This window comes from Chenopodium album, chromosome 10, assembly GCF_948465745.1.
Source record: "Chenopodium album chromosome 10, dcCheAlbu1.1, whole genome shotgun sequence".
NCBI lineage: Eukaryota > Viridiplantae > Streptophyta > Magnoliopsida > Caryophyllales > Amaranthaceae > Chenopodium > Chenopodium album.
The window spans coordinates 60,341,590-60,369,262 of NC_137843.1; the positions used below are offsets into that span (position 1 = coordinate 60,341,590).

Genomic DNA, 27,673 nt, shown 5'->3' on the forward strand with positions numbered 1-27,673 from the left:
AAAGGGGAAGGAAAAGTGAGTTTTTCTTCCAAATCTCTCTATTGATGGAGGAATCAATTTCCTACAATTTAATCGCTCAATTTCTCTTCCTTCCAATTCCCTTCAATTCTTTCCTCATTTGTTATCCAAACACACCGTTAAACTAGAGGTGCTTGAAATATTATATGTATTTTCTTTTTTTCCTCACTCATCTTGTTTTTTTTTTTTTTTTTTTTTTTTTGGTCATCTATCAAAATTTACTTCTAGACTTCTAGTTACTCGACACACAAGATATAAGAATACTCCAAAAGTAAACAAAGAAACTTCTCAAAGATTTAGCTCTCAAATTAAATGGGCTTCTTCTAATAAGAAGGGATCATAACCCAACAATTTTGTAATATTTTGCTCTCAAATTAAATGGGCTTCTTCTAATAAGATGGGATCATAGCCCAACAATTTTGTAATAGTTATATACTTATGACATGTTAAAGATCCCCTCATTCTTCGTCCTGCAACCAATTTCTATAAACAGAATTTTGACGGTTCGATTCTCGACAGCTCAGCAGCGGCAAAGGTCATCATTAGATACAGCAGCGGGTCACTTACTAGAGCACACACTTTTAACCTCGGCATTACTAAGATCTTCATAACGGAAGCTATATCGCTTCACAAAGGTATTCTTCTCGCTCTCGAGCATGGAGTTAGAAACATTCATATTGAAGGTGACAACCTCTTAGTAATCAACTCTATTAAAGACATCTGGTCAGTTTCATGGAAAATTGAGCATATAATCACATATATCAATATCTTCTCAACAAGTTCGACAATTGGAGTATTCGATATATCTATTAGGAGCGAATCAAGCAGCAGACTGGATTGTTAATGTTGGTTATTTAGTTAGTGTCCTTAGTGATAGTATGGATATTATGCCTTGTAATAATTCTTCTTTATTACTCATTCTTTCTTCAGATGCATTAGCCATTAGGAATTCCCTTCGAAAGGAGGGTTTCCTAATGCTTTCATTTTTCTTACTTTTAAAAAATCAAAAATACCCCGACGGTTGAACAATTTAACTATAGAATATGTAAGTAGTAAGTTGTTTCTAAATAGGGTTCCAATAAAATGGGCTTCTCACATAAAAAGAGATTCATAACGCAACAAATTTGTAATACTAAGAAATCTTTATGCTATGTTTTATGCTAATACTCTTAACTATGGGTAAGAGTTAGCCATATAAACTAACAACCTAACTCAAACTTGGCTCATTGACTCACCTAGAGTATATTGACTATTAAAATGATTGAATTAAGATTGCTTAGACTTGACTTAATGCGACATGTGTTTAAATAGTAAACATACTACTCTATAGTTGAAGTATATATAAATGGTAAATTTTGCTTTAACAACAAATGATAAATATGAAATGAAATATTAAAAGGACAAAGCAAATGTCACCAAGTTACATTTTGTATTTTGTATACGTAGCATTATTACATACTCCGTACGAAATATTCTGTATCTTACAATTTCAGGTCAATAATCAATATAACATTTTTAACAATAACATTTTCATGTGTATGAATCAGGTTACTGCATAGTATGTCAAATCATTTCGAATTGAGTTACTTCAGATAAAATCGAATCGGATTAATCTGTGACACATAAGGACGAGGTTGCACAAGATAGAAAACACGAGTAAGACCTACAGTAGAAACAAACCCAGTAGTTGTTCAGCCTCTGAAATTCTTCCCCAAATTTGCTATCCCTCATTTCTTCTTCGATCTCTTTCTCTCTCCTCCCCACACTCTCTCTTTGCCACCAACTCCACCTCATCTTCGCCGCTGTCATTTCCTCCATTTCTTCGCCGCCGGCGTATGCTTCTCGCCGGACTTCTTCTCCCATTTCTCATCTCAAGGTCATTTCTACCGTTTTCCTCTTCTCTAATTACTCGCAATTTGATTGCTTAATCAACATAATTTGCTTTTAATTTACTAATTAGCTTAGTTTAATGGTATCTGGGTTATCTTTTTCTTGATTAATTTGCAAATTTACGCCAATTTGAGCTTTTTATTGCTTTTTATTTTTATTTTTATAATCAATTTAAAAATGCCATTTTGAAGTGTTTGGTTGTTCAATTGATAAAATGAATTTGTATTCAATGTGTTGATGTTATTGTTGAGACTGTTTTTAAGTGAATTGAGCTGTTTTTCTCGATTTTTTGTAAATGTTATTAATTTAGTGTTTTATAGTGTTGAATTTTGATTCATTTAGTTGATTGAGATGTATGGTAGTTGAATTAGTAATCGTCGATTGTTCGGTTGATGAAAATGGTATTGGGTTTACTCTTGAGACTGTTGCTATCCGTTGCTTTAAGTGAAATGGATTTTTGGGTGTGATTTTGAATTGATTAAAGAATTGTTGTAGCTTTTTTATTGGCATTAAATGTGAACATAATATGAAAATAACATATTTTTCATGCGATATGCCTCTGTTTGCTGAAAATCTGAAACTTGCCGAAAACTTAAAACTAGAAGGTGTAGTCGCATACCGAAATGAAGATTCGTAGGATGCAAGCAGGATTGTGTGTCCACGCGAAGGAGCTTTTGAAACATAACTCGTTTTAAAATATGATTAGATTAAAGCATTGTCTTATCAAATATCGGAATTTTTTGTTTGTGGTTGTGGAACTTAGCTTCACAAGATGATAAATCTAGGGGCTTGTGCATACTGGAAGACAGGGCAATATGGAACCCTTTTTAGATTGTTCAATTTGCTGTAGTCAGAAATAGTTCTTAATTATTTACGTGATGACAGGGCCAGATGAAACCTTCTTTTAATATAGTTTGGATTGCTGTAATTTGAAGTAATTCTTAAATATTTATCTACAATATAATCAAATGTATGTTGCTATTAGGTGACAGTAAAGAAAAGGATTATTTTTTATTGGTATTATATTTTGGCAATTTTAAGAACTTTGAAGGTGTAAATATAGGGTTTTTTTTAGGCTGAAAATAGGTGACCAAATGTGGCTGTTAATATATGGCTGTTGTGCTTGATATGGCCATGAGGGAATTAAGTGGTGTGCATAATATTCTTTACTACACCAAAAAATATCAGTTTTTCTGAAAATTTTGTTGATTAATAAAAATATCTTAGTATACTTCTACACAAGTCTTCAAAACAACTAGGTTTAGGAGCTCTGAATGAGGATAGCTTTGTCACTTGCTACTAACTAAAGGTACCAACTTGTAAAATAAACTAGTTAATAAGCCATAAACTAAAGGTATATCGGAACTTCAGAAGTTATTTGAAAGTAAAATGAAAAGAACATATCCAATGCATGTGTTTCTTTTGTTTTTCCATCGAATGACCTATGTACATGGATTCGCCAGCTTACTAAACCTTGATATTGATGTCCTGCTTGTCTCATTTGCAGGAGTACTGTGTCAGGTGTCATGGTCACATCCTTTCCTTGTTCAAGGCTGGGTGACATAGTGGATGAAAGTTGTGAACAAGGAATTAAGACTTTTATAACCATAATAAAGTTCGTTGTGTGAAGGGGAATAAAGGCAACTATATTTCAAATTGGTGATTGCTTTTCTAAATTTCTTCTCACAAGAATTAGAGACTATTTTCATCATCAAGCTACACGTAAGGGTATAGTCTAATGCCAGAAGGAGCAATGGCAGTGGTAAAATCAGAGGTATGTTCAATAACTTGTTTGTAGGGCATCCTAACCTTTTCAGAGGCCGTGTGCAAATAAGGAGTATAAAACTTGGCCTTCCATTCAAATTACCATTTAAAAGATGTAGAAATTCTAAACTCATCATTGCTTTGCAAAAATAAGCTTTTATACTCCCAGCTTATTTTTATATTTTTTTTCTAAAAAAAAAAATAATTAAAACAAACCCCTTGATTTATCCCCACCCAAAGAACAAATTATATTAATGTTGTAATCACCAAAAATGAAATATAAAGGCATTAGTTATGGACTATGTCTAAAAATGAAATGTATAAGGAATTTTATTAATGGTTGTGGAATAGGGATAATAGGCATTAATTGCTTTTTCAAAAAAATGGGAAAAATAAGGTAATCAATGAGAATTTGAACTGCAGATTTTTGGTATGTACTTCGTATCTGAAAGCACTAAAATTATTTTGCCACATTTAGTATACGTGTCTATTAATTGCAGTATATATATTATTTATATTTTTCTACTGATTGAGGCCCCAATCAAATTTCGGCCCTTTGTGATGCACTGGCTAAGGGCCTGCCTTGTCAATATCATCATTTGCTTGCCAAAAGATGGGCTATTTTATAGTATAACTTGTAGGTCCTTTACTCTTAAGGTCTTTTTCTAAATTACAATTGGTTTGTGATTTTAATAATATAGTTGATGATTTTAAAACAACTTTTATTCTTCCCATTTCTAAATTAATGGAAGACATACCTTGATTATTTATATTTCTACTGTGGCTTTAGAAATTGACGGAAGAAAACATATATTGTGACACACTTTAGTCATCCCTAGGATCTGATTTGTGATTTCATTCATGCAGATGAAGTCTTATGTTTGGTTACAGACTGCTGATGGATCAATTCAGCAAGTTGAGGAAGAAGTTGCTATGTTTTGCCCCGTTATATGCCGAGAAATACTTCAAAAAGGCATGGGGTCCTCCAAATTAAATGCTATTGTACTTCCAGAACGGGTTAATCCAGCAACCCTGGGTTTAATCCTGGATTATTGTCGATTTCATCAAGTGCCTGGCCACTCTATTAAGGTGCTTTATTGTGGAAGAATATCGTGTTAAGTTGCTAAGTAGATTTCATTTTGTTTGTTTCATTAAATTTTAATGATCAGGCATGAAGAACATCTTATGTCTTGTACTAGAGGCTATATGACTCATTTTCTTCCCTTCTTTGTTTATTTTAGGAGCGGAAGGCATTTGATGATAGGTTTATCAGATTAGATACCAAAAAATTATGCGAGTTAACATCTGCTGCTGATAGCCTTCAATTAAAACCTTTGGTTGATCTTACAAGCCGCACACTTGCGCGAATAATAGAAGGAAAGACTCCAGAGGAGATACGTGAGATATTCAATTTACCTGATGATCTTACAGAGGTTAATTTTGTTGGTAGCAAGACAAATATGTATTCATCATGTGGCTCACTTCGTGTTGACATAAAGTTGATTGTGTATCACAGGAAGAGAAGTTGGAGCCTTTAAAAAATGTTACTGATGATCCCCGCATTCGACTGCTGAATCGATTGTATGCTAGAAAGAGGAAGGAATTGAAAGAAAGAGAACAGAAGAAGGTGTTTGCTACTGTAGTGTCCGTGTCTTTATTTTTCTACTCTATTTATGATTTTCAAAGTACTAGCTATGGTTAAGGAAGCTGGATTTAGGAGCCATGATATTAAAATTTTGATTTAAGGGATGCAATAGTGTAATACACCTATGGTCTCTCACTTGCTCCTGCCTATATGGGGTACACAATTTCATCGGGATTAGACTGGGGTTTCAGATTTACTGCAATCTAATATTATAATACCATCATCTCTAATTCGTTACACTGCTTTTTCTTGAAAACCATTTGAAATGTGGAGACTATGTATCTAATTTTGTATAAGATAATACTTCGTAGTGTTCGTACTTGTTTACAGCTTCCTCAGCATTATTGGGGTTGATTCATGTTTATCATGCCTGGTGGGACAATTCTATTTCACTAGGCTCCAGGGCATACTGGTAATTGTTACATACAAATGGCAATATGGATGCTCATCAGTACCAAAATTTGGCTGCATGGGTCACCACCTTTAATTAATGATCAGAATCTTGTTTTATAAATTTGCATTATGACATGTGTATCTTAATGTCTGATAATAATTTCAGTTTCGACATGCTGAGCATTAATATCTTTTGTGTGTTTTGTCATGTATTTCAGATTGAAGTTGAAGAAGAGCATGTTGATAAACGCTCTGTTGATGATCTTTTGTCATTTATAAATGGTGGAGAGAACGGTAAATATTGAAACTTATGTTTATTTATAGTTGTAGAAGAGCATTAGTATCTTATGTTTCTTTTGGCGGGGGATGAGGGTTGCATTTAATTGGGTAACTGAGAGAGCCTTGTTCTTCTTGAACGGACGAGCAAGAGTCTATCCAACCCGTCTAGGTGATTTTATGTGTAAAAGAGGTTTGCTTGAACATATTCTTTTTGTTTGAGTACGCGTACAATAAAATTTGGCTGTTTTCTCAATACCTCATTTGATAAACTTTGTCAGTTTAGTACTATGAAAATGTATTACTACTGTAATGAAATAGAATATATGCAGTAATGTTATATTAAATAGTAATAAAATATTCAGTCATTATATATACATTAAAACCATACCATGTATACACTATTAAATCAGTAATAATCAGTTTATTAGTGACAATCATTTTTAATCAAGAAAAGTAACATTAGTTCAGTAAAGATTTGTTGAAATGAACAGGGCCTTATACTTCTGATGACACTTGCTAATGCATGAGACTTTGTTATGATTAGTGGGCAGATTTAGTATTTATGTGGATCGAGGAGCAATTTTTGGATTTTATAGTGTATTTGGGTAGAGAAAGGGGAAGGAAAAAGAAGGGAAGCAGGGAGAGGGGGAGGGAAGAATGATGGGTTTTCATCAATTTCTTACAATTTAATCCTTCTATTTCTCTCCCCTCTAATTACCTTCCTTCCTCATGTGTTATTCAAATGAAAGATAATTCATCCCTCCATTTCCCTTCTCTTCCTTTCCCTCCATTTCCTTCAATCCAAACAAAGTGTTAACTTCTCAAATGCCCAAAGATTTTGTCTTTGTAGGGTTGTTTTTTTCTCTTATGGGAGATAATCAATTCAAAATTGTAATATTGCATGTGATTTGGCCTTTGCTTGAAAGCTAATCAGGACTTTAATTATGAAGTTTTATCATTGGTCATACATAGCACTACAAATCTTGTTTCCCAAAAGTGGTAGGAATACATTTATTCTTGTAATTTACCCTTGCTTAGTTTTAGTGTGTGGGGTTGGAATTTAGAATTTAGATTGTATAGCACGTACTGGAAGAAGTAACACTACTACACTAAGCAACTCTTGTTTACTACTCCCTCCATTTTTTTATTTTAAGCGTCCTAGTTTGACTTTTTGCACTATTTGTGTACTCCACTGCTAGGTGATGATTTCACAATTTTTCACTTTTTCTGACCCGGAAAAATAATTTTCCGAGATGCTTCCCATGGACCCTTAAACACCCCGAGAGTCTATTTGGGTAGGTAAAACCATCCAATATGTCTTTAATATGTCAATTTATCCGTTTACAACTTGCATCGATTTCACAAACTCAAGCCTACCACGGACATTTATGACAGTATATAATGATCATATATGGTTCCAAATGACATTATATGACCTCAGGATGCATCTCCTAATATCTCGAGACTTTCTGACACCGGGTCCTGAAACCTCCAAAATTGCCCAAAAAGCGTGAATTATAGCCTTCAATTTTCCAAATTTTCGACTTTTTTTTACCTGGAAACAAAAATTGCCTAGAAGCTTCCTATAGAGCCTAATACCCTCCGGGAGTCCAATTGGGTGGGTGGAACCATCCAATTTGCCTTAGAGCATCCAATTTACCCGTTTTTCATACATACCTCTTGTATGGGCTATAAGCTTTCACGAGGCCTTTATGTAGCCGACTAATGGTCTTATATGGGTCGAAATAACATTGTATGACCCTGGGATGCGTCCCATAGAATTCCTTGAATTTTTGACACCGGGTCCCGACACCTCCTAAATTGCTTCGATTTCGTGTGTTATAGCCTTCAAATTTGGCTTCCATACATCATTTTTTCACCCGCCAAGATTATTCATCTAGGTACTTCCACGGGTTTCTCAAAGGGCCTTTGGAGTCCTGAATAGTGTTCGGAATCATATCATTCATCCTTAATCATCATGTCTTAAGGTAAAGACGACATACCTTCAAATGACAAAACTATTTGTTTGTATGCTTTGTCCTTGGGTGCACATGTTGCACATGCCACAAGCCCCCTTGCACCATCCAACACCCCAACACTTAGGCTTTGTGACTTGTCTCAATCCCGTACTTAGCATTTTTAAGCATATAAGATGCACCGATAACCTCGTTTTCCAAACTATAGGTGGTTTTAGGGAATAGGGTTGGGGGGGGGGGATGAATCGAAGTGACATAGGGCTAAATCTCAGTGGATTGTGGCAGCAAGGCCACTTTACCTTCAATTTGGCATAAGAAATAAATAGTCATGTGGGGACGTGAAGTCTTATCAGAATCGTCTCACTATATGGTTTCCAAATATCAAGTTTATCATAATTCATACCTGATAATTAAATCTATCACAAGTTGAAGTTTTGTATTGGCATATGTGCCCAAAAATCGGGGCACTTGAAAAAAATTAGCAAATGAATGTAGATTTTGAGAGCTATAATGTGTACATGTGTTAATGTATCACTTGTTTAAAGTGTCAATTCTATCTAGGATTTGTGGCTATCTTTTACTTTATTTGGGGCTTGACTTGATAGCTTTTCTACTAAATTTTGAACTTAACTTTCTTCCCGTCAGTAGGAAATCATTCCAACTATTGCCCGGTACCCTCCATAAGGTTTTTCTAGCTGATTTTTTTTTATCACTTCTTCATATATTTTGTGCTATAATAACATCTTCAATAAAAAAATTTGTCTTGAAAACCAAGGTTTAACGGTCTTGTAACTAGGGATGTCAATGGGGTGAGACTTGGCGTGCGCCCGCCAGGTAAGTAGAGATGGGATAGAAAATGTACCCGCTATGGGTCGTGGGGCGGGTTGGGATCTAGGATGTACCCGCCCTGCTCCATACTTTCCCACTCCGAATTATAAATTTTTAGATTTATTATTATTTCATGTTAAAAACAATACTTTTCAAAAATATTATGGAGTAAAAACAAGTATATTATTTTGGTCAATACCATTGAATTTTATTAAGCTATTATGTTTTTAGGTTTAGTAAATGTTTGTGTTGAAATTAGAACTTATTTGACATGCAAGGTGAACATAAGAGCAGATAAAATAGGTGTTGAAGTGGGTAATGTCTAATGTGGGTATTAGAAAAGGTTGGATACCAAATGGGTAATGGGGCGGGTATGGATTTAGTTTTGCACCTTGCGGGGTGGAGATGGGGATGAAAATTTAAGGTGGGGATGGGGAGAGTAACATTAGCATCTGACTGCCCTATTGACATCCTTATGTTGTCACCTTCTCAAGATAGATTTCTGTTCTCCATGATAAGTAGATTATATTTTTCTTTTTTCACCTCTCTAACTGGTGACATTGTAAAATATAATAGAGCTTTTCAATTGCTGGATCAAATCTGGATTTGAGCCTCCTTTGCTATCTTCTTCCCTCCACCCCTCCTTTAGTATATCCTAAGAGTAAAGAAAATGTCTATTTCAAAGTTTATATTGTCGTAATTACTATGCCATATTGTTGGTCTAATTTTGCAGATTACATTGGTTATGATTCTTATGAAGCTCCTCCATTAAGATGTACCTGCAGTTTGATAAATTCTGGAATTTAGAATGTGTGTTATGTTTTGGGTTTTGTAATAATGTCTTCTGAGCTCACCTTGATTTAACTTTAGTCAACAATCTTTATTTGGGTTTTGCCTCTCAGATTCAAAAGGAACTAAAACTAATAAAAGCAAAAAGAAAAATCGTCGGAAGAAAACACACTCTAAAGTGTCCTCAAACAGTGAAAATGGAGACCACAAGGTTACTGACCTCCCTTTTCTTCTACTCAAATCTATCCATCCTATACTCATACCAACATATACTTGTTTGCTTGTGATAATCAGGTGGCTAATGGTATATCCCATATTTATGAAAATGGCAAAGCTAATGATGGAATGGTGTTGGATTCTGGTCCTAGTTCGGAATCGTTGGATCCTTTGAGCTCTTTTTCACCTAAGCTTGAATTTGATGAGGCAGATATTGATGATGAGCTGGATCCAGCAATGAAGGAAGAACTTGACAGGTTTGTGGGAATTTTTGGCATGCATCCATGACCAACTTTTTTACTTAAATGCTACACTCATTGTGCTATACAAAATATCAGAATATGATTCTATTGACCTAAGTAAACAGAAGTTTTTGGGTAAAACTAAAATCCTTTTTCTTTAAAAAAAAAATTAAATAAAATAAAAATTGTTTAAGGGGTTTTGCTGGGAACATCCTATTACCTGGGAAATTATCCAGTATTATTCAACCACAAATAAATTCTTCCAGCAACATTTTATTACATGCAATTGTGCAAATTCTTCCATCAACCTTTGGATTAATTCTACCATTGATTTTAGTGGTCAAACAAGATGATAGGATTCCCTGATTGGCCTCAAAAGGAACATCCAGCCATCAAAATTTCTATGATTTCTTTAAAAAATTGTTGAAGTAGTATGATTTTCTGAATGCTAGAAAGAACTATAACATTTTCTAAAACATGTTAGAAAGAAACATGTTTTCGATGATACATACTTCTTCTAAGAAAAAACAACAAACATTAACATTATGACATACAACTTTACAAGTTACAACTGAAGTTCTGAGGATAAGTTGGGTCCTGTTTTCTTCAAATTACATTTTATGTGTTTTTAGATAAGTTTTCTTGATGAGCCCAGATAAATTAGCAGCAGTCGGGTACGGTCAGATGAATTAAGGAGAAAGAATAGGACCCTGAACTGGAAAAGGAAATTGAGTTGCTGGGGCATCTCACTGTTGTTTCAAATTTTAGATGTGCAGATGTGTATTGCTCCAGCAGAATAATCTGCATCAAATGCTACTCAAACATTTTCATGTAGAAGTATTCATTCATGATAGTTTACTTTTCAAACACAATGACTTGATCTTATTTCTTGTGTACACTTTTACGATAGGGAGGTAGAGGACTTTGCTCGGAGATTAAATTCAGATTGGCCTGAAAGAATGCAAGAGATTCTTTCTTTGGGCCGAGGAAAACGACTTACCCCCATATCTGCAAGTGGCAATGGCTCTACACAAAGATATACAGGTTAGCCGTTGTAGTATTTTTGAGGGATATGATTGTGTCTTGACGTGTCCTTTCTGGGCTTCTGGCTGAAACAGTTCATCTATGTAACCAGGTTTACAACAAAGATAATAATGACATGAGGGAGGCTGAGCTCCCTCTCTGTGGGTTAGCTGTTCGTCCTAAGCGTGTGCATATATTTATATCTTGCACGCTGTATTTGGCATGCTTAAGCGATGGAAAATGGGCGGTTAGGCTATTAGTTGCAAAAATTTGTATATTGTTGAGGTTGGGAAATAACTTGGTTCTGAACATTTGTATACCTTCAGTTACACCATAGGCTCATAGATTTGTTCTTTGCACATTTTTCCCCTGGATTTTAAGTGTCCCTTCTATTTTTTTTTTTTTTTTTTTTTATACAAGATCGTGAGTTTCTTGTTGAATGCAATGCTTTCTGTATCCGTTTGAACTAGCAAATGTTTTAACACATACCAGAAAATCGACTGTAAATCTATCTTTCAATTTTTAGATTTTTATTTGTACAATTGTCTTTACATATATTCTTGAGAATCGGAAAAAAGTTAGCCATCTTAATATAGAAATATACTACTGTATTTAGCTATAAAATTTGTCAATAAAGTATCTTTAATATGCACCTTAAAGTGATAATTTCATTCCAAGTTTATTATCTTTTGGAATGAGTGAGATCAAAGTTTGAATAGCTAAAATTTGCATAAAACTACACATAAAATTATCAGCTTGCAAAAACTATACAACACATTACATATACCACATTGAAAGGGTTGATCACAAACTGGCTGAGTTCAACCCGCCAAATTTCGAGTCGAGTTAGTTTTTGACATGTCTCACTCACTCCTCCTTGGAAGTAGTAGTTGAACCATTACCAGAGTAATATTTCTTAAATGATCTAGGAAGATAAACAGGCAACAAAAACCCAAACAAATTATAAGACCACAATGTAACATTAGCAACAGCAAGAGCTCTTCCAACCCACAACCTAGCATAAGACCCACCATTTCCACCTTCACCACCCTTCATCATCTCCTCCATAAGCCACTTTTTCAGAGTGATCAACCTACACGAGTTGAAAAATACGGGTATAAAAACCCGAATAGGCAACGAAAACCGATCCGAAACCGAAACACCTTCCATAAAAACCTGACTTGCTAGTAAAAAAACATGAGCAGCTGCTGCTTTGATCCCTTCTTTATCACCCTCTAATATACCATGTGAAATATACAATATGGGTAAAAACAACCCGATAACCGCGGCGAAGAGGATGTATAACCCAAGAATCTTGCTATTCGGGTCGAAAACGGGTTTTTGTTGGGTGGTAAATATTTGAGTAGGGAAGGCAAATTTGGAGAGAAAGAAAATGTAAATAGCAGAGAAAAAAAAAACACCAAAATCTTCAAGACTAACCATACACCACTAGCTGCTAATACAATCATAATGACTAAACAGTTTAACTGGCGTAAAGTTAAGAAGAAAATTTTGCCAGTTTTTTTGGGGTTTTTTGATGTTAAATTTGGGGGTGTTTCAAGGGTTTGTTCTTCTTTTGGGAAGGTTATATCACAAGTTGGACCAACTCCACCAGACATTATTAAGATGAAGAAAAAGATGTGAAATTCTGAGAGGTTTTTTTGGGATGAAGAAATGATGGAGTTTAGAGTTTTCTGGGTTGTAAAAGGATGAGAGTAAGAGAGGAAAGACAGGTGGTGAGGAAAGAGGATTGTTGTGTGGATAGAAGAACACAAGACGTGGTATACAATGAGGAATTCATGTTGTCTTATTACAAACAACAAGTACGGAGTATTTTTTAGGAGAATTTGCCAATTTGGGATCTTAAAAGTGGCTACTTTGGTAGGAACATGGTCGTGGTCCGAGTTCCTAATAAGTTGTAACAGAGTTGTAAACTAGTAAATATGTACGAGTAGTGAGGTTAACATTAGTAATTGAAACTAGATCTTGTAAATTTCGTACGGTTAAAAAGAGTCGACATATATGTGAATAACAAATTGATCGAGGTTGTCCACATCTAGGCCTATCCACATAGAAGTTTTCAAAACATAACATAAAACACACATAAATCAATCACTAAACAAGAAATTTTTATAAACCTTATTACTTGAATATAAACTTTTGTTACGAACTTACAGTACTAAAGAAAATACATCAACACGACATGAGTATCATATAAAGTATAAGGCCCTTTAAAATCGGAGGAAAAGGCATTAAGAATCCCCACTCTAAAGTGTAGTGAGATTTGATCCCACAACCTCATGATTGTGAGATGTAAACCTTTTCACTAGATCAAGCTTTTTTAGCTTTCAATTAAGTATTGGATCAGTAGATAAGATACTATATATACTAACATCTAAACACTCCCCATCATCTAATACAGCATAATGTCTTAGGACACCTTCCTTGGTGAAACCCACCTTTTGGAGCACCCTCTCAGACGCCTTGTTTCCGGAACCAACAAGAGCTTGAATCCTAACAAGATAAGTAAACTTATGAAAAGCAGAAGAGAGAGCCATTCTTAATGCAGTAGGGGAGATGCCTTGGCCCCAATATTCGCGGCCTATAGCATAGGATAGGTCAGCCCTACCCCTTTCAAAGTCATATTTACCAGCTTGCAATTCGAGTGCGACGAAGCCAATGGGACGGCCATCCAAGCAGATGGCTTGGTAGCATGGATGGTTGACGACCACTTGTTTGAAATAGCTTACAACTTCTTCCCTTGAAGAGTTGGGTTTTATCCAAAGTTGCAATAGGATGTATTCAAGCACTTCTGAGTTACAAGCCCATTGCATAAAATCATCAACATCGGATAGTTGGTATGGCCTAAGAGTGATTTTTGACATTTCAAAAATATGAGTTTTTGATAAATTCACCTCAATCTAGTATCTCATTCATTCATCAAAGATTAGTACTTGAATATATAATACAACTAACTTAGGAAAATAACAACACTTATGAAAATTCCTGCTTAGGCGTAGGAACCAAGCAGGAATTTTCCTTAGGACTTTTCCCAAGTAAATGCCTGGAATTTTCACAATTGTATTCCCTTGAAAAATTAATACAACTAACTTAGGAAAATAACAACACTTATGAAAATTCCTGCTTAGGCGTAGGAACCAAGCAGGAATTTTCCTTAGGACTTTTCCTAAGTAAATGCCTGGAATTTTCACAATTGTATTCCCTTGAAAAAGCTTAACAAAATAATCATTATCCTTGAAAAACACAAGAGATAAAACAAATGAATAGCAAAGGAACACAAGATGTAGCTGACAAAGAGGAATTCATGTTGTCTTTTTAACATAAAAGTGTTTTTAACTTGTTATTATTGGAAATTTGGGATCTTAAAAGTTGCTATGGAGTGCTTAGGTAGAAACTCGTTGTGGCGTGCATGAGTTCCTAATAAGTTGTAATAGAGTTGTATAACACGTACGAGTAGTGAGGTTAACTCTAGTAATTGTCTAATTGATACTAAATCCTTTGAATATAGTACGTATTAAAAAAAGAGTAGACACATACGTGATTAATAAATTGTTAAAGTTGTCCACATTTAACCCAACTCACATAGTAAGAACTTTTCAAATAACAAGAAAATTTTATAAATCTTACTTAAATACAAACTTTGAAAAAACATCAACACAACGTATCCATCAAACAACATATAAGGTCCTTCACTTGTTTGAAAGCGAGGGAAAAGGGTATGGAAATCCTCATCCCAAAGTGTAGGGCTTCTGGTGAAGTTTGATCCGATCTCACAACTTCATGATTTGTGAGATGCAAACCTTTTCACTAGATCAAGCTTTAGTAACTTTCAATTAAGCATTGGATCGATGAATAAGATACTATACATACTAATATCTAAACACTCCCATCAGCTAATACAACATACTGTCTTAGGACACCTACCTTGCAATGCAGTAGGGGTGATGCCTTGACCCCAATAATCGCGGCCTAAAGCATATAGGATAGTTGAGCTCTACCCCTATCAATGCCATACTTACCACCTTGTGTTTCGAGTACGACGTAGCCAATGGCTCGGCCATCCAGGCAGATGGCTTGGTACCATGGATGGTTATTAACCACTTGTTTTGAAATAGCTTACAACTTCTTCCCTTGAAGAGTTGACTTTTATCAAAAATTGCAATAGGATGTTTTTTAACACTTCTGAGTTACAAGCCCATTGCATAAAATCATGCACATCAGATAGTTGGTATGGCCTAAGGGTGGTTTTTGACATCTCAAACATATGAGATAAAATATTTTTTGGATTTTGATCTCAAATTTTTGTGCAATTATAGAATTGAAGAGGCCTAATCTTTGAAACCGTAACAACTTTGTGTTTATACATTCATTTTCGATTCTTGAAGGTCAATGTTAATCACCCTAAGTCGTAATAATATATTTGAGATCAATTTCAATTTGCAAAGGTTGACACTTTAATATTTATTAAAGTGACCAACTCAATTATAGGTGGGTAATGATTGAATGCGAGACTTGCTAGAAAATGACACTTTCAAAATTGAGTTATTTTAAATTATTGTGTCCATAAAAATTGAAATCTGAATCGCTGGGTTGAATTACTAAGATTTTATTTTCATTTGCATAACTTAAATTAACATGTTTAGGATGTTAAACTGTTAATAAAGAGAATACGATATTATACAACCCGTCCATCAAACAAGCTTGATGAATACAGTAGTAATACAAGAAACACAACTACGATATACATCATAAAATTATAGTGTATAGAGAGCTGGTTTCAGTTTAAGTATTGGATCAGTGGATATAATGCTATAGATAATAAGATCTATACCTTCCCCATCTACTACCACAGCATACTGTCGTAAAATACCTTCCTTAGAAAAACCAACCTTTTGGAGCACCCTTTCAGAAGCCTTGTTTTCGAGATCAACAAAAGCTTGAATCCTAACAAGATTAGTAAGCTTCTGGAAAGCAGAAGAGAGAGCCATTCTCAATGCAATAGGGGTGATGCCTCGGCCCCAATGCTCACGGCCTAAAGCATAGGATAGTTGAGCTCTACCCCTATCAACGCCAAACTTACCAGCTTGTATTTCGAGTACTATGTAGCCAATGGGACGGCCATCCAAGCAGATGGCTTGGTACCATGGATGGTTAATGACCACTTCTTTGAAGTAGCTTACAACTTCTTCCCTTGAAGAGTTCACTTTTATCCAAAACTGCAATAGGATGTATTCAAGCACTTCTGAGTTACAACCCCATTGCATAAAATCATCGACGTCGGATAGCTGGTATGGCCTAAGGGTGATTTTCGACATCTCAATAATATGAGACGCGAAAATTATTCTGATTTTGATCTTAAAATTTTTGAAGACTAAGGTCAAGTTTCATTTGCAAAGGGTTGACATACAATATTTATAAGGTAGCAAACTCTTTTGTACGCAATGAATACAAGCTTACTGAAGTATTTTAGAAGTAACATACATCCTCCATTGCACCCTAGAGAAATAATTTTAATACCTATCCTTGCTGTCTAAAAAAATTACGTATTTTATGTGCAGGATGCTTAAATTGAATATGCAATTTGCTTGATATAATATTGAAAATTATTTCTACTTAACGTATACTGTGCTCATTAATTCATTAGGTACGACTATAAACTAGCACAAATCAGAGTATTTTACAAACAAACAACTTCTTGGCATGTAAAAAAGAAATGTGCAGCATAACGTAATGCCAGATCAGAAATGTGAAGCGTGGCGTAATGCCAGATCAGAAATGTGCAGCGTAATGTAATGCCAGATCTTATAACATGTCATATATGCTAGGAATGCTACCATAAACGTTGAGTAAGAACAAGCTACTCCAAGTATTATACTAGTATCCCTGTGACTAAAATAATACACATTCACCCTCTTTGATAAAAATAAGCCATTTTGACTGAGGGTTTGTTTTCAAGAAGACTTAACACTGCACAAATGAACAATACATACATTTTACTCTCTTAATCTGTAGAGATGCAGCATAGATATCATATCATTAAACCATAGGAATAACAGGAAAGAATGATAGAAGCACAAATTTTTCTGTGACATCAATTGGTCAGATCCTAAGTCTCCTAAGTCCTAACTAGTACTATCTAAACTTATCATCTTGAACTTCGGAAGCTATACACTTTCGCAATTTAAAGATTAGAGAAGCAAAACTATAAAATGCCAACAAAATGCCAGAGGGTAAAATCTGCAACATCACTTGTAAAAACCCCAGTTTATTACATGAGAAAATAATCTAACCTATTGAAGGCAAAAATAGAGGTTACTGCATCCTGAAACCAGAAAAGAAACTAGATTGCTACTAAATAATCACTTCCCCAAAAATTTTCGGACAGAAGACCGCTGTTAAAACTGGAACCTCTGCTAAGAATGTAAGATATAGTAAATGAAAACTGCACATACGCTATACCACCTATGAATCCCCAGAATTTCAATAAGCACTTTTTTGTTTTGGAATGTATTTCACCTTATTGCCCTTCTCTGCCTTAGCTCTGGTTTTTGACTTGACAGCCACTGAATGTTCAAGGTTTGTGTAATTCTCCAAACGGTTCTCTGCACTATGAAGGATGCGACGATGTTCCAACCTGGACGAGCCTTTGTTTTCATTCTGCACATCAGGGCCTTCAGGAGGTCTAGCTTCAGGAAGTAAGACTAGCTTCACATGGTTTGATGCAATAGCCTCCTTCCACCCTAGATGAGTTTTGGTGCAAAACATGTTAACAAAAGACCATTTGTACACTAATTTATGAGTAGATATGCGCTTTACACTCAGACCTTTTAAATACCTCAAAAAATTACATGTCACTTTATTACTCCCTCTGTCACTTTTCTACGGTTATGTTTGGTTTTTTACGCGGGTATTAAGAAACAAACTTTGGGAGAATGAAAAATGAGAATATTTGTTTTGGGAGTAGGTAAATGGAAATATATACTTTGGGAGTAAGTAAATATTTTAGTAAATGGAAATAAATAAGCAAATATTTTGGTAAATGAGAATACTTGCCTTTGAAGTAGGTAATATGAGGGTGAGTGTATTAGGAGTGTGAAAAATATGGGGGTAGATGTATAAAATTAGTATTCTATTTTAGGAAAGTTTAGATATGTAACCTTGAAAACGAAACACCAAAATCGAATACGTAACCATGGAAAAGTGACAGGGAGTATTATTATTTATTTTCACAATTCTAAAAATGTTTTTCCCATTATTCTCTGGAAAATATGAACCTATTCCTTTCCCCAATATACCCTTAGGGTGCAAATCTAAACTATTCTCCCTCTCCACAGATTACCCATATCTAATTTTTAAGAAAATTCAGAATTATATCATCCATCACATGCTATGCCTTACCAACTTTTAGCCCAGATATATATACATCAAACCCTACAGTGAAACATCGAGAGTCAAAAATAGTAAAACAATTAACATATTACTAAATCTTAATGACATATCACTACTAGCATCTATTCCAATACATCACATCAGCTCATGCAAGGCTATAAAGCACCCTAACTGGTGTCATTAACAAAAACACATTCCCTTATATCTACAAAAGAAGTTAGGAAGAGCATGCAAGGCTATAAAGCAAAGCACAAAGTCCTCTACATATAGCTAAACAGCTAGTATTCAACAACTGAGATGTTAAGAGAGAGAGAGAGAGAGAGAGAGAGAGAGAGAGAGAGAGAGAGAGAGAGAGAGAGAGAGAGAGAGAGAGATGGGCATTTGAAAACATACTTTTTGCAAGAAAAGCTTCTGCCACATGGCTGGAAAACCTTGAGCCTCTCTCAAGTCCACCTTCAACAGAAGCATAATTGTCTTCACGGCAATTCGAGTAAGTCTCTGCTTCACATGTCTGCTGGACCTCATTACAGTCATTGCAAGGGATGCTACCAAGTTCACAAGCACTACCGCCATTTTGGATGGGGAGCTGGCCCCCCTTATCATGTCGACTAACTTGTCTCCCCATGACAGTTGAACGGATTGCAGTACCCTGAATTGCCTCATTTTTCATAGGCTTCTCATCAATACCATTTACGTTTGGTGTAGAGACCTCCAAGGCACTGCTTTCTAAATTTCGAACAAGATCTTCATCATGTTGCGGGTTATTACAATTTCCAAGTGTGACAGATATTGAACCAATTAGAACTTCATGCTTTTTATCCTGGCCAGGTGGATTTGGTGCTTCAATCTGTAACCTATGCTTGCAACCCTCTTCATCAGTGTCTGATTTTGGTTTTGGGGTCCACACTTTAATGCCACTGGTGGCAGCAGAACGGGAATCCCTGGAAGAAGCATGCTTTTGCATGGGTCCAAGCTTTGATGCCTGATTGTTGTGACTGGTATGGTAGCCATTAGGTGTTCTCTGCAATTTTTGTACTTGCCAACGAGAGTTAACTGTGTACCTTCGGCCATTTCGATGTGATGTTCTATGCTCAACATTGTGGTAAGTAACCAAATCAGGATAAACATTTTGGGAAGTATCAAAATCTGCATATTCATATTCTTGAATTTTGGTGCTATCTGCTTCCACATTCATTATTTGAACAGGCTCAGAAGATAAAGTTAAGTTGTGAAGAATTTCTGGAACATCTAGAATAGAGTCAGGGGTGTTAACAGGGCTAGATGTTGGCGGAGAAGGGGAACTTTCTTCTGGAATATCATCTATTTCCGCAATGGCTTGCTCCTTTGCCCTTTGCTCCTTCTGCCTAATTTTCTTCTGTCTTTTCTTTTCCAAAAGAGCAGCTTGTCTGTAACAATTTATACCAAGGCATATCAGTTAAAAAGGGCTCAGTCTACACACACACACAATGTTGAGATAGTGTATATATCAATTTAGTGAAAGTCAAGAAAGTCGCAAAAACATAATGACAGCAAGATACCTCTTTTGAGCAGCTTCTTCTTCCTCCACAAGCAATTTCTGGTACCTTAAAGCTTCAGCATCCTTATCAGCAAGGCATGCCTTGACCTGCTCATGAACAGATAATAAACATTTGCAAATTGCAAAATAGTAGATCGGATGAAATATCCAAACACAAATCATGAAAAAGGGACACTTTAGGAAAAATGCTTGTAAAGAAAACATCACAAATCTGAAGAATCAGTCAAGTCTGTACCACTTTCTGCTCAACAAGGAAACTGGTACAAGCAACCAAGTTCCTCATCTCAAGCCCAATCTTCCCAGCCTCACCGTCAAACACATACTTCTGTAATGATGTAGCTGTGCCAGCACATAAAAAGGTTTTCTCGCTTGCATCATCTAAAATACTAAACAGCTCCTGTGACAATATCGGGAACCTGAAAGGTCTACCCTGGACAAGGTCCTGCGATTATTAATAATCAGTGTTAAAGCTAAGATTATCCTGTTAACAAGCTAGATATAACAGAAAAAGGTTTTGATTGGAGACAAAAAACAAGAGAGAACAGCAGCAGCTAGTGGTCAAAATATAATCAGAAATACAACTAGTTTCTTACCAGGAGTGCAGACCCAGATCTTACATAACTCTGTGGAAGAGAAGTGAATCCAGGTTTCCGAATAAATGATGTCAATGCCTTCACAATCGAGCACCCACTAACTCCCTAGAGAGATCAATGAAAAAGATAATTAGTGTATAATTCAGGTGTTCCAAACATGCTAAGTAAATGTCAAAGTGGAGATAATAATATTAAAAAATTTACAAATAGAAGAGATAGTATGAAAATTCAAGTGCCTGCTATTATTAATTCTAAACTCATATGTGATATGCCTATACTCTCTTGTTTCTATATCACATTTCCAAACCAATAAGCTCCAGCTATGAGATTATGTACATGAAAGTAATTCGAAAGTAACTCTTGAACCTAGCATGTTAATTTTAATATATTATGGACTTTGAAAAGGTTAGGAGTAAACCACTGCTGCAGATAACTGCTAAATAGTGCAAAAAACCAATAAACCCTATGATCATTAACTACAAAGTAATATTAAAGCAGCCACAAACTTGTGAATCCAACCATGATCCCAGACAAAGTTCTTACCTCAAGAGAAACGTCATCAAATGAGATAACCTCCATGGCTTCTTCTGGACAAAGCTGCGTCAAAAGAACCAGAAATTACAGATTTAAATAGAGCTTCCAACAGAAATGACCTAGAGGTGACACAAAAAATAAAAAATTACGTACCTTATCCCAAAAAGCTTGCAACAGGCCCCTGTTTTTCATAGTTGAATCCTGTAGAATGTGCATAAACATAAGCCAAGGTAGAGGGTACTAACCAAAGCTAAAATAAAAAAATAAAAAAAAAATTGGGCAACAATGAGGTTTAACAGATTCGTTTTTCTAATGAGAATAATTTAGCAACCATTTTGTGACTTCCGTATAACACAGCTTCAGCTAAGTGACAAAAGGTATATGTAAGAAAGGATACCTTATCAATGTTCAAATTCCTCCTATGGAGGCGCATATGCCTTCGGTAATTGATAGTTGAACAAAATTCACGAGAACATTTATCACATTTCTGCATTTGAACCTTCAATGGAGATAACAAAGGCCACCCGGGCAAATCTGCCAAGAAAGATACAGAAGGAAAAATTCAGAAAAAAGCACTACTACACAAATCACACCATTATCCTAGCCTCTGACTACAGACCTGTTAGAAACGTACACATTTTCAGACTCGCCATAGGCCTTAGCATGGACCCAGAAAATTGTAAAGCATTCTTTGCATCTTTATTGTGTCAACCTCATTTAACATAGAGAAAAGATTCTTTTGAACTAGTAACCTCAGATGTATGAGAGACTTGTAACGAAGACATGCTCTAGAACTTCTCCTTCAATTCTATCCTATTACAATCTAGACCACTAGAAAATTGCTAGTACCTTGTTGATCCAAGGCATGAAGTAACTGAATCCACTGAACTGGACTGTCATTTGCCCTGGAGAAAGAAAGAAAAGGCTCTTTCCCTATTGCTTGTCTAATGAACGTGTCTAAAGAGTCATTTCCATCTTCCATCTTCATTGCATCTGCTGCACCAGCGGCCTTGATCTGTGGAAGTGGCATTTATCTTCCAAGTGCTACTGTAACGGTTGCAACCTTAGGATAATGTTCTGCATTAAAAAATTTCTTTAATAACAATAGTATGGATCTATGGAATGCAGGTAAGACCTCAACAATTGAATCAAAGTCATCTGACATAAAGTAGACAAATAAATTGAAGTATTGTACACACGACTTCATCAGAATATTAGACATGCTTGTTCAAAGCTCTAAATTCACCAATAATTTTTCTTTTGGTCAAAAAACTCATTGATGAAAAATAAAGATATCACAGGACTAGGAGTAAACATAAAAAGTACATGAAAAGAAATAAGTGTCTTCACTCTACTGAATGAATGGCAAGTCCCTATAATATGCAAGTAATCAAGTATATCAACATAAGATAGTCAAAGGTCAAACATGATTCGGCGCAATAAAGAAAAAACATTCGCTTTTCTCCTTCTACAGAATAACGTAAGAAGGAAATAAATCGAGTACATTTATGCTCTAACGGTCAAAGGACCAGACAGATGTGAGCCAGTGACAAAAGCATTGAAGAATTATTTAACCACAAGTTATTATTTCTCCCAAATGTCTTTGTCATAATCACCGTTTCCATATCTTTAACGAGCTAAGATTAAGAAAGCCCATTGCTGCCAAAATCTCCAGATATCAGATATCTTTCCATTAAATGAGCATACAAATTGATCTGAGCCCAATTTCTAAAATTCTGCAATTAACGGGTATCTAGGCTAAACCTAATTTGTGAGCAGTGAAAACAGGTTACAGATATGGACTTCACTAGCACCAAAATATCAAAGCCACCTGTAGCGTTCTAGCGTAAACTGTAGAGAAGACAATCAGAAGTTTACTCCAAATATTTTGAACTGCAGGTCTCCAACCCTCCAAGACGATAGACATGCCAAGCGGCCATCATTTAGTGAGATGATAACAAAATAGAAAGGAACAAAAGATATAGCTACTTTTGCTGGATAGAAAATTCCTTGGGACTTCACAATATCACATTTTGGTAGCAACCCATAGATAGAAGCCAAACTTTAGGACAGCTATATGGCTGCTTAATTTCTTATGCTCCATTTTCAGGAGCCAATAACGTGTTGATAACTCACATGGAAAAGAGCTACGTACTAACCTTGATGTAAAACATCTCTTTAATTCATCATCTTTCCTTGTTGAAATCAGCTTTTTTTCCCTTGGCATCCTCTTATAACAGAAGAGCTAAAATCATTTCAGCATACTGATAACATAGCTTAAATTTCTCATGGTAAAGAAGCTCATGTATATTACCCATTCTATTGGTTCCTAGACAAGTGATTTCCAAATTCCTTCCTGATTAAAGCCGAGACCATATTCATTCTCAAAAACTGCATTTCCAAATAATTTAAGGCTTATATTAATCCTTGAAAGCTTTGAGTACACTGCATAGCTTTTCAATGAGACGAGAGCGGAAATGGCAGAACAAATAAATGTTCAAAACAACTACAAAGTAAAGACTTTCCAATCAACCTGATCACCACCAGACAAGAGGGTGTTTTCCGCCATTTCTAATAATTGTTTGAGATCTTCAACACAAGGCAAGGTACTAAACCATGACTGCTCAACCAAACATACTTCACTAGTCCGGGCAATCAAGCAATGTATTCCATATATGCAAAAGTAATCGAAAACTATTCAAACAACAATGTCTCAAAAATTCCACACAATACAAATTTGCCAACAACATACAGCACAATGTACATAAATATTCACCAAAAAACCTAAAACAAACAACAAAAAAGACCACTCTTTAATAACAAGAATACGAATCAAATCAAGCAATTGCACTTAATAGCTCACAAAATGAATTAAATGTACAGGGAAAATCAGAATACAAAACCCATCAAAAACACCCAAAATTAATGAGCTAAAATCAAATTAAGCAAAAACCTACGATACCCACAATCTACATTGGATCCACGATGATCCCAAATCAACAAAAAAACCCTAAGAAATCAAAATACCAACTACAACCCCTCAAAACAAAAGGGTGCAGATCACCAAAATTCCAAAACCCCAGAAAAATCAGATCAAATTCAAACAACTTTACAAAGTTTCAGGCGTCAAATGATCTGGGAAGGCATAAAATACAACAATGAATAATGAAATCATAATCATTTATCAAAAAATTATAGCAGAATAGTTTGAAAAAAAGTGTGACGTACCCAGTGATGAGTTGACACTTTATGATTCAAAGGAGAGAGAATCAGAAGCGTCGATCGATAGAGAATGGCCTGCGCTTTTCAGGGTTGGAGAGGAGAGAGAAAACGAGAGAAGTTTCTGGAAGAAAAAGGGCACGAACGTGAAGAAAGATGGTCGGCGAAAGCTTAGAGACGGTGAGAGAGAAGAAGAAGAGCAAGGGAAATGCCACCTTTGGTAAATCTCTCCTTGTGTTTTTTATTTTCTCTTTTAATTTTATTTTAACCCTTTTTTTTTTGTTTTAAATTTGGTTTAAGCCTTTAATAATAGAATGATCTCCAATCTTTTTCAAGGAAAATTACAAAGAGAAATACGAGTCTCATTTTATTTTTCTCATAGAGTATTTGATTTGAAACTAGTGTTTGGCTCGTTGTTACTTTGAGTATTTTTATCATTATTATTATTAAAGAGATTGAAAGAATTTTTTTATCGTCGAAAATTATAATATTACAATAACAATAATAAATAGTTTTGAATAACTTTGCTTTTATTTCTAATATGTATTTATATATTTATGTGCATAGAGCCATAGATAGAACAACATTAGCTTATAGCCTGGATGGTAATAAGTTGGTATTTATTTAATGAGGTTTTGTGTTCAAACCGATATAGATAGATTATCTAAAGTCTTAAGTAAGTACGTGTATTAATACAACTTTAAAAGTAAACATGTTTAATAATTGATTATAAAATTACGTATTAATTGGTAGTATTAATATTCTGTATTTAGTTAAAGCTATAATATTTTCCTTTTCAATCGTGAACAACACATGTTATTGATCTTGAATTTACTTTGGTCAATATCTCATAGTTTAGGCAATTACACATTCGAATTTGAGTGAAATTAATGCATCACTAATATATACTTTTGTGATGATTTACTATTGTAACTTTTTACGAGTAAACTAGTTTTTAACCCGGGCGATGTCCCGGATCATTATGAATTATTTAAATTAGATTTTAATAATAATTAAGTGAAATACTCTCTTCGTACCCTTTTGATAGTCACTTTTGGTAGAGAATCACGGGAATTAATAAACATAAATAAGTAGCAAAAGTATATTGAAAAAGTAAATTTACATTGGGTATGCAAAAAAGTAGAAAGAGAAAGTAATTAAAGTATATGGGAAAATAAAATTTACATGGGAAATTTAAATTTGCACAAATATTTTTGCAAATGGGAGAAAATTTTGGTAAAAAATAATATTAATGGTACTTGAAAAAAACAAATGTGACTAACATTTTGGGATACCAAAAATGACATAAGTGACTATTAAAAGGGGACGGAGGGAGTATTAAAATAGATTAGTTATACTTTATTTTTGAAATTTATTAATTATTTTTATAATATTACTTGTACTATTAATTTATTTATTTTCCAAACATAATTGAACATTAAAATTCATCATCTAATATTGCGTATCCTAGATATCATTAGTTTATTTTGTTCTTAAATTGTTATAAGAACTCTTTAAAATTGACATATATGTGGGAAAAAAAATTAGCATAAAAAGTGCAACATATTTTCGGGTTACATATTTCAAATAACTATAGAGTTGTATGAATGAGCAAATGAAAGAGATGAGATCACATTTGTTATTATAAATTGTTGTTAAATAACGTGTATAAAATCTATATATTTTATTAATTTTGAAATTTATGAGCATAATTAACTCTTTTAATATAACATTATTGATATAAAACGTGTCTATAGAATAGTGGTAAAACTTGAATCATAATAAACATAAGGTCATGGGTTCAAATATCAATGATATCAATTTATTTTTAAGGAAATAATAATGATCATTAATGGACTGATATGACATGACGCCACATTATATACCAAATGGCAAAAGTAGTGACACATGGCAGAATTGCATGTTTTGCATGGTTTTAATAAATATATTGATATTAAAGTTTCTTTTTTATTTTTATTAACGGTTCCATTCTAACTTAGCACGTTTGCAAAGCATAATTTTGATCCTTATATTTATAATTATAAAGATTCTTGTTTAAGGTAAAAATACCCCATGTACGTGGACCAATCCCGTAGTGACACGTGGCCCAATCAAAGGGTGACACGTGTCGCTATGGGAAGATGACGCGTGTCCAAGGGATAAAAAGCCCCTGAAAATCAGCATTAAAAAGGCCTTATTACATCATAACCCAAATCTCGAGAGATCTTCATGCAAGCCGCAAAACGGCGCCCCCATATTACACGTGGCATCGCCTGATTGCGCAGCCAATCACGTCACGGAAGTTTAGGGCACAAACCCCAAAGGGGCACAAGCTCCCACCCCTATAAATACCCAACCATTTATGACGGGAGGGGGGGATTACGACGTTACATAAAAAAGAGCATAGAACAACTCCAACTTCTCTCTACTTTCTCTCTCTAGCCTTTCCGTTTTAGATCTGTAACTTGATCGTCGGAGGCGAATATTCCGGTAAAGGAATATTCGTTCATTTTGCAGGTATCCGAGTCTCGTTGCCTGAAGAGCGTGACCAATATCCAAGGAAATCCCAAAAACACCGGAAACAATTCTATACTTGAAAAATATATTTCAATACGAATTTTGCTAAGACTCAATCACTCAACTATAAATTTCATTATGTATAATTTTTACAGAGTACATGATGGACAAAATGAATTGGGTGAATATTAGACTTAATTGTGAGTTTTTTTTTTTTTTTCGGAAAGAATTTTATTGTGAGTTAAGGCTACTTTAGGTGATTAACTTTCCATTTTTTTCTCACTAATAATTTAGTTACCTAGGGTTAACCAATGAGAATTCACCACTTGCATTTACTTTGTCATTTACTATATTATTGTTGATTTATGTTATTATAAACAAGATCTCATGTGATTATAGTTTTCTTATATATAGGTGAAAATTAATAGTCAACTATGTAATTTTTAACCTTGAAAAATAATTTTACAGAGTACGATTGTTTTGAAACGTGTAGGGCTGCAAACGATTCGGGCCAAGCCGAGTTTTAGTCTGTTCGAGCTAAGCTTGATAAGGAACATTCATGTTCGAACTATCTCGAGCTTGAACGAGCTTTTAAAAATCTTGTTCGAGCTAGGCTTGTTAAGAATTTGGCTTGTTCGAGCTTTGTTCACGAACGTACTCGTTTGCATTTCGAGTTTAAGCTCGAGCTTGAACGGATCTAAATCGGGCTTGATTAAATAAACGAGCCTTAGTTTATCATTAAAAAATGGTTTCTTTCAAATTTTAATACATCCATTTAATAATTTTACATAAGATCTTTA

The 27,673-nt window shown here is 34.8% G+C and overlaps 3 protein-coding genes across 4 annotated transcripts; 1 reads left to right on the forward strand and 2 right to left on the reverse strand.

Moving 5' to 3' along the window:
* The first annotated feature begins 1,696 nt into the window (after nt 1-1,696).
* LOC145562789 (SKP1-like protein 21) lies at nt 1,697-11,596 on the forward strand. Its single transcript, XM_081623186.1, has 10 exons — nt 1,697-1,894; nt 3,416-3,682; nt 4,540-4,761; nt 4,914-5,105; nt 5,189-5,299; nt 5,929-6,004; nt 9,696-9,793; nt 9,877-10,055; nt 10,951-11,084; nt 11,176-11,596. Exons 2-10 carry the CDS (start codon nt 3,647-3,649, stop codon nt 11,190-11,192), a joined length of 1,065 nt encoding a protein of 354 aa, XP_081479312.1. The 5' UTR covers nt 1,697-1,894; nt 3,416-3,646; the 3' UTR covers nt 11,193-11,596.
* A 4,242-nt stretch (nt 11,597-15,838) lies between these two features.
* On the reverse strand, nt 15,839-16,399 carry LOC145565615 (uncharacterized). Its single transcript, XM_081625559.1, has one exon. The coding sequence runs from the start codon at nt 16,397-16,399 to the stop codon at nt 15,839-15,841; it is 561 nt and encodes a 186-aa protein (XP_081481685.1).
* Nucleotides 16,400-17,147: 748 nt separating this feature from the next.
* On the reverse strand, nt 17,148-24,612 carry LOC145564415 (uncharacterized). 2 transcript variants are annotated; one of them, XM_081624720.1, is made up of 10 exons: nt 24,366-24,612; nt 21,987-22,214; nt 21,535-21,671; nt 21,291-21,338; nt 21,147-21,200; nt 20,604-20,708; nt 20,246-20,452; nt 20,012-20,097; nt 18,867-19,879; nt 17,148-17,824 (listed from the first exon to the last, which is right to left on the reverse strand). In XM_081624720.1, the coding sequence occupies exons 2-10, from the start codon at nt 22,165-22,167 to the stop codon at nt 17,565-17,567; spliced, it is 2,091 nt and encodes a 696-aa protein (XP_081480846.1). In that variant the 5' UTR covers nt 22,168-22,214; nt 24,366-24,612; the 3' UTR covers nt 17,148-17,564. The 2 variants fall into 2 exon arrangements, with proteins under 2 accessions (XP_081480846.1, XP_081480847.1); XM_081624721.1 differs by lacking the exon at nt 24,366-24,612 and adding an exon at nt 23,297-23,478.
* Nucleotides 24,613-27,673: the final 3,061 nt, after the last annotated feature.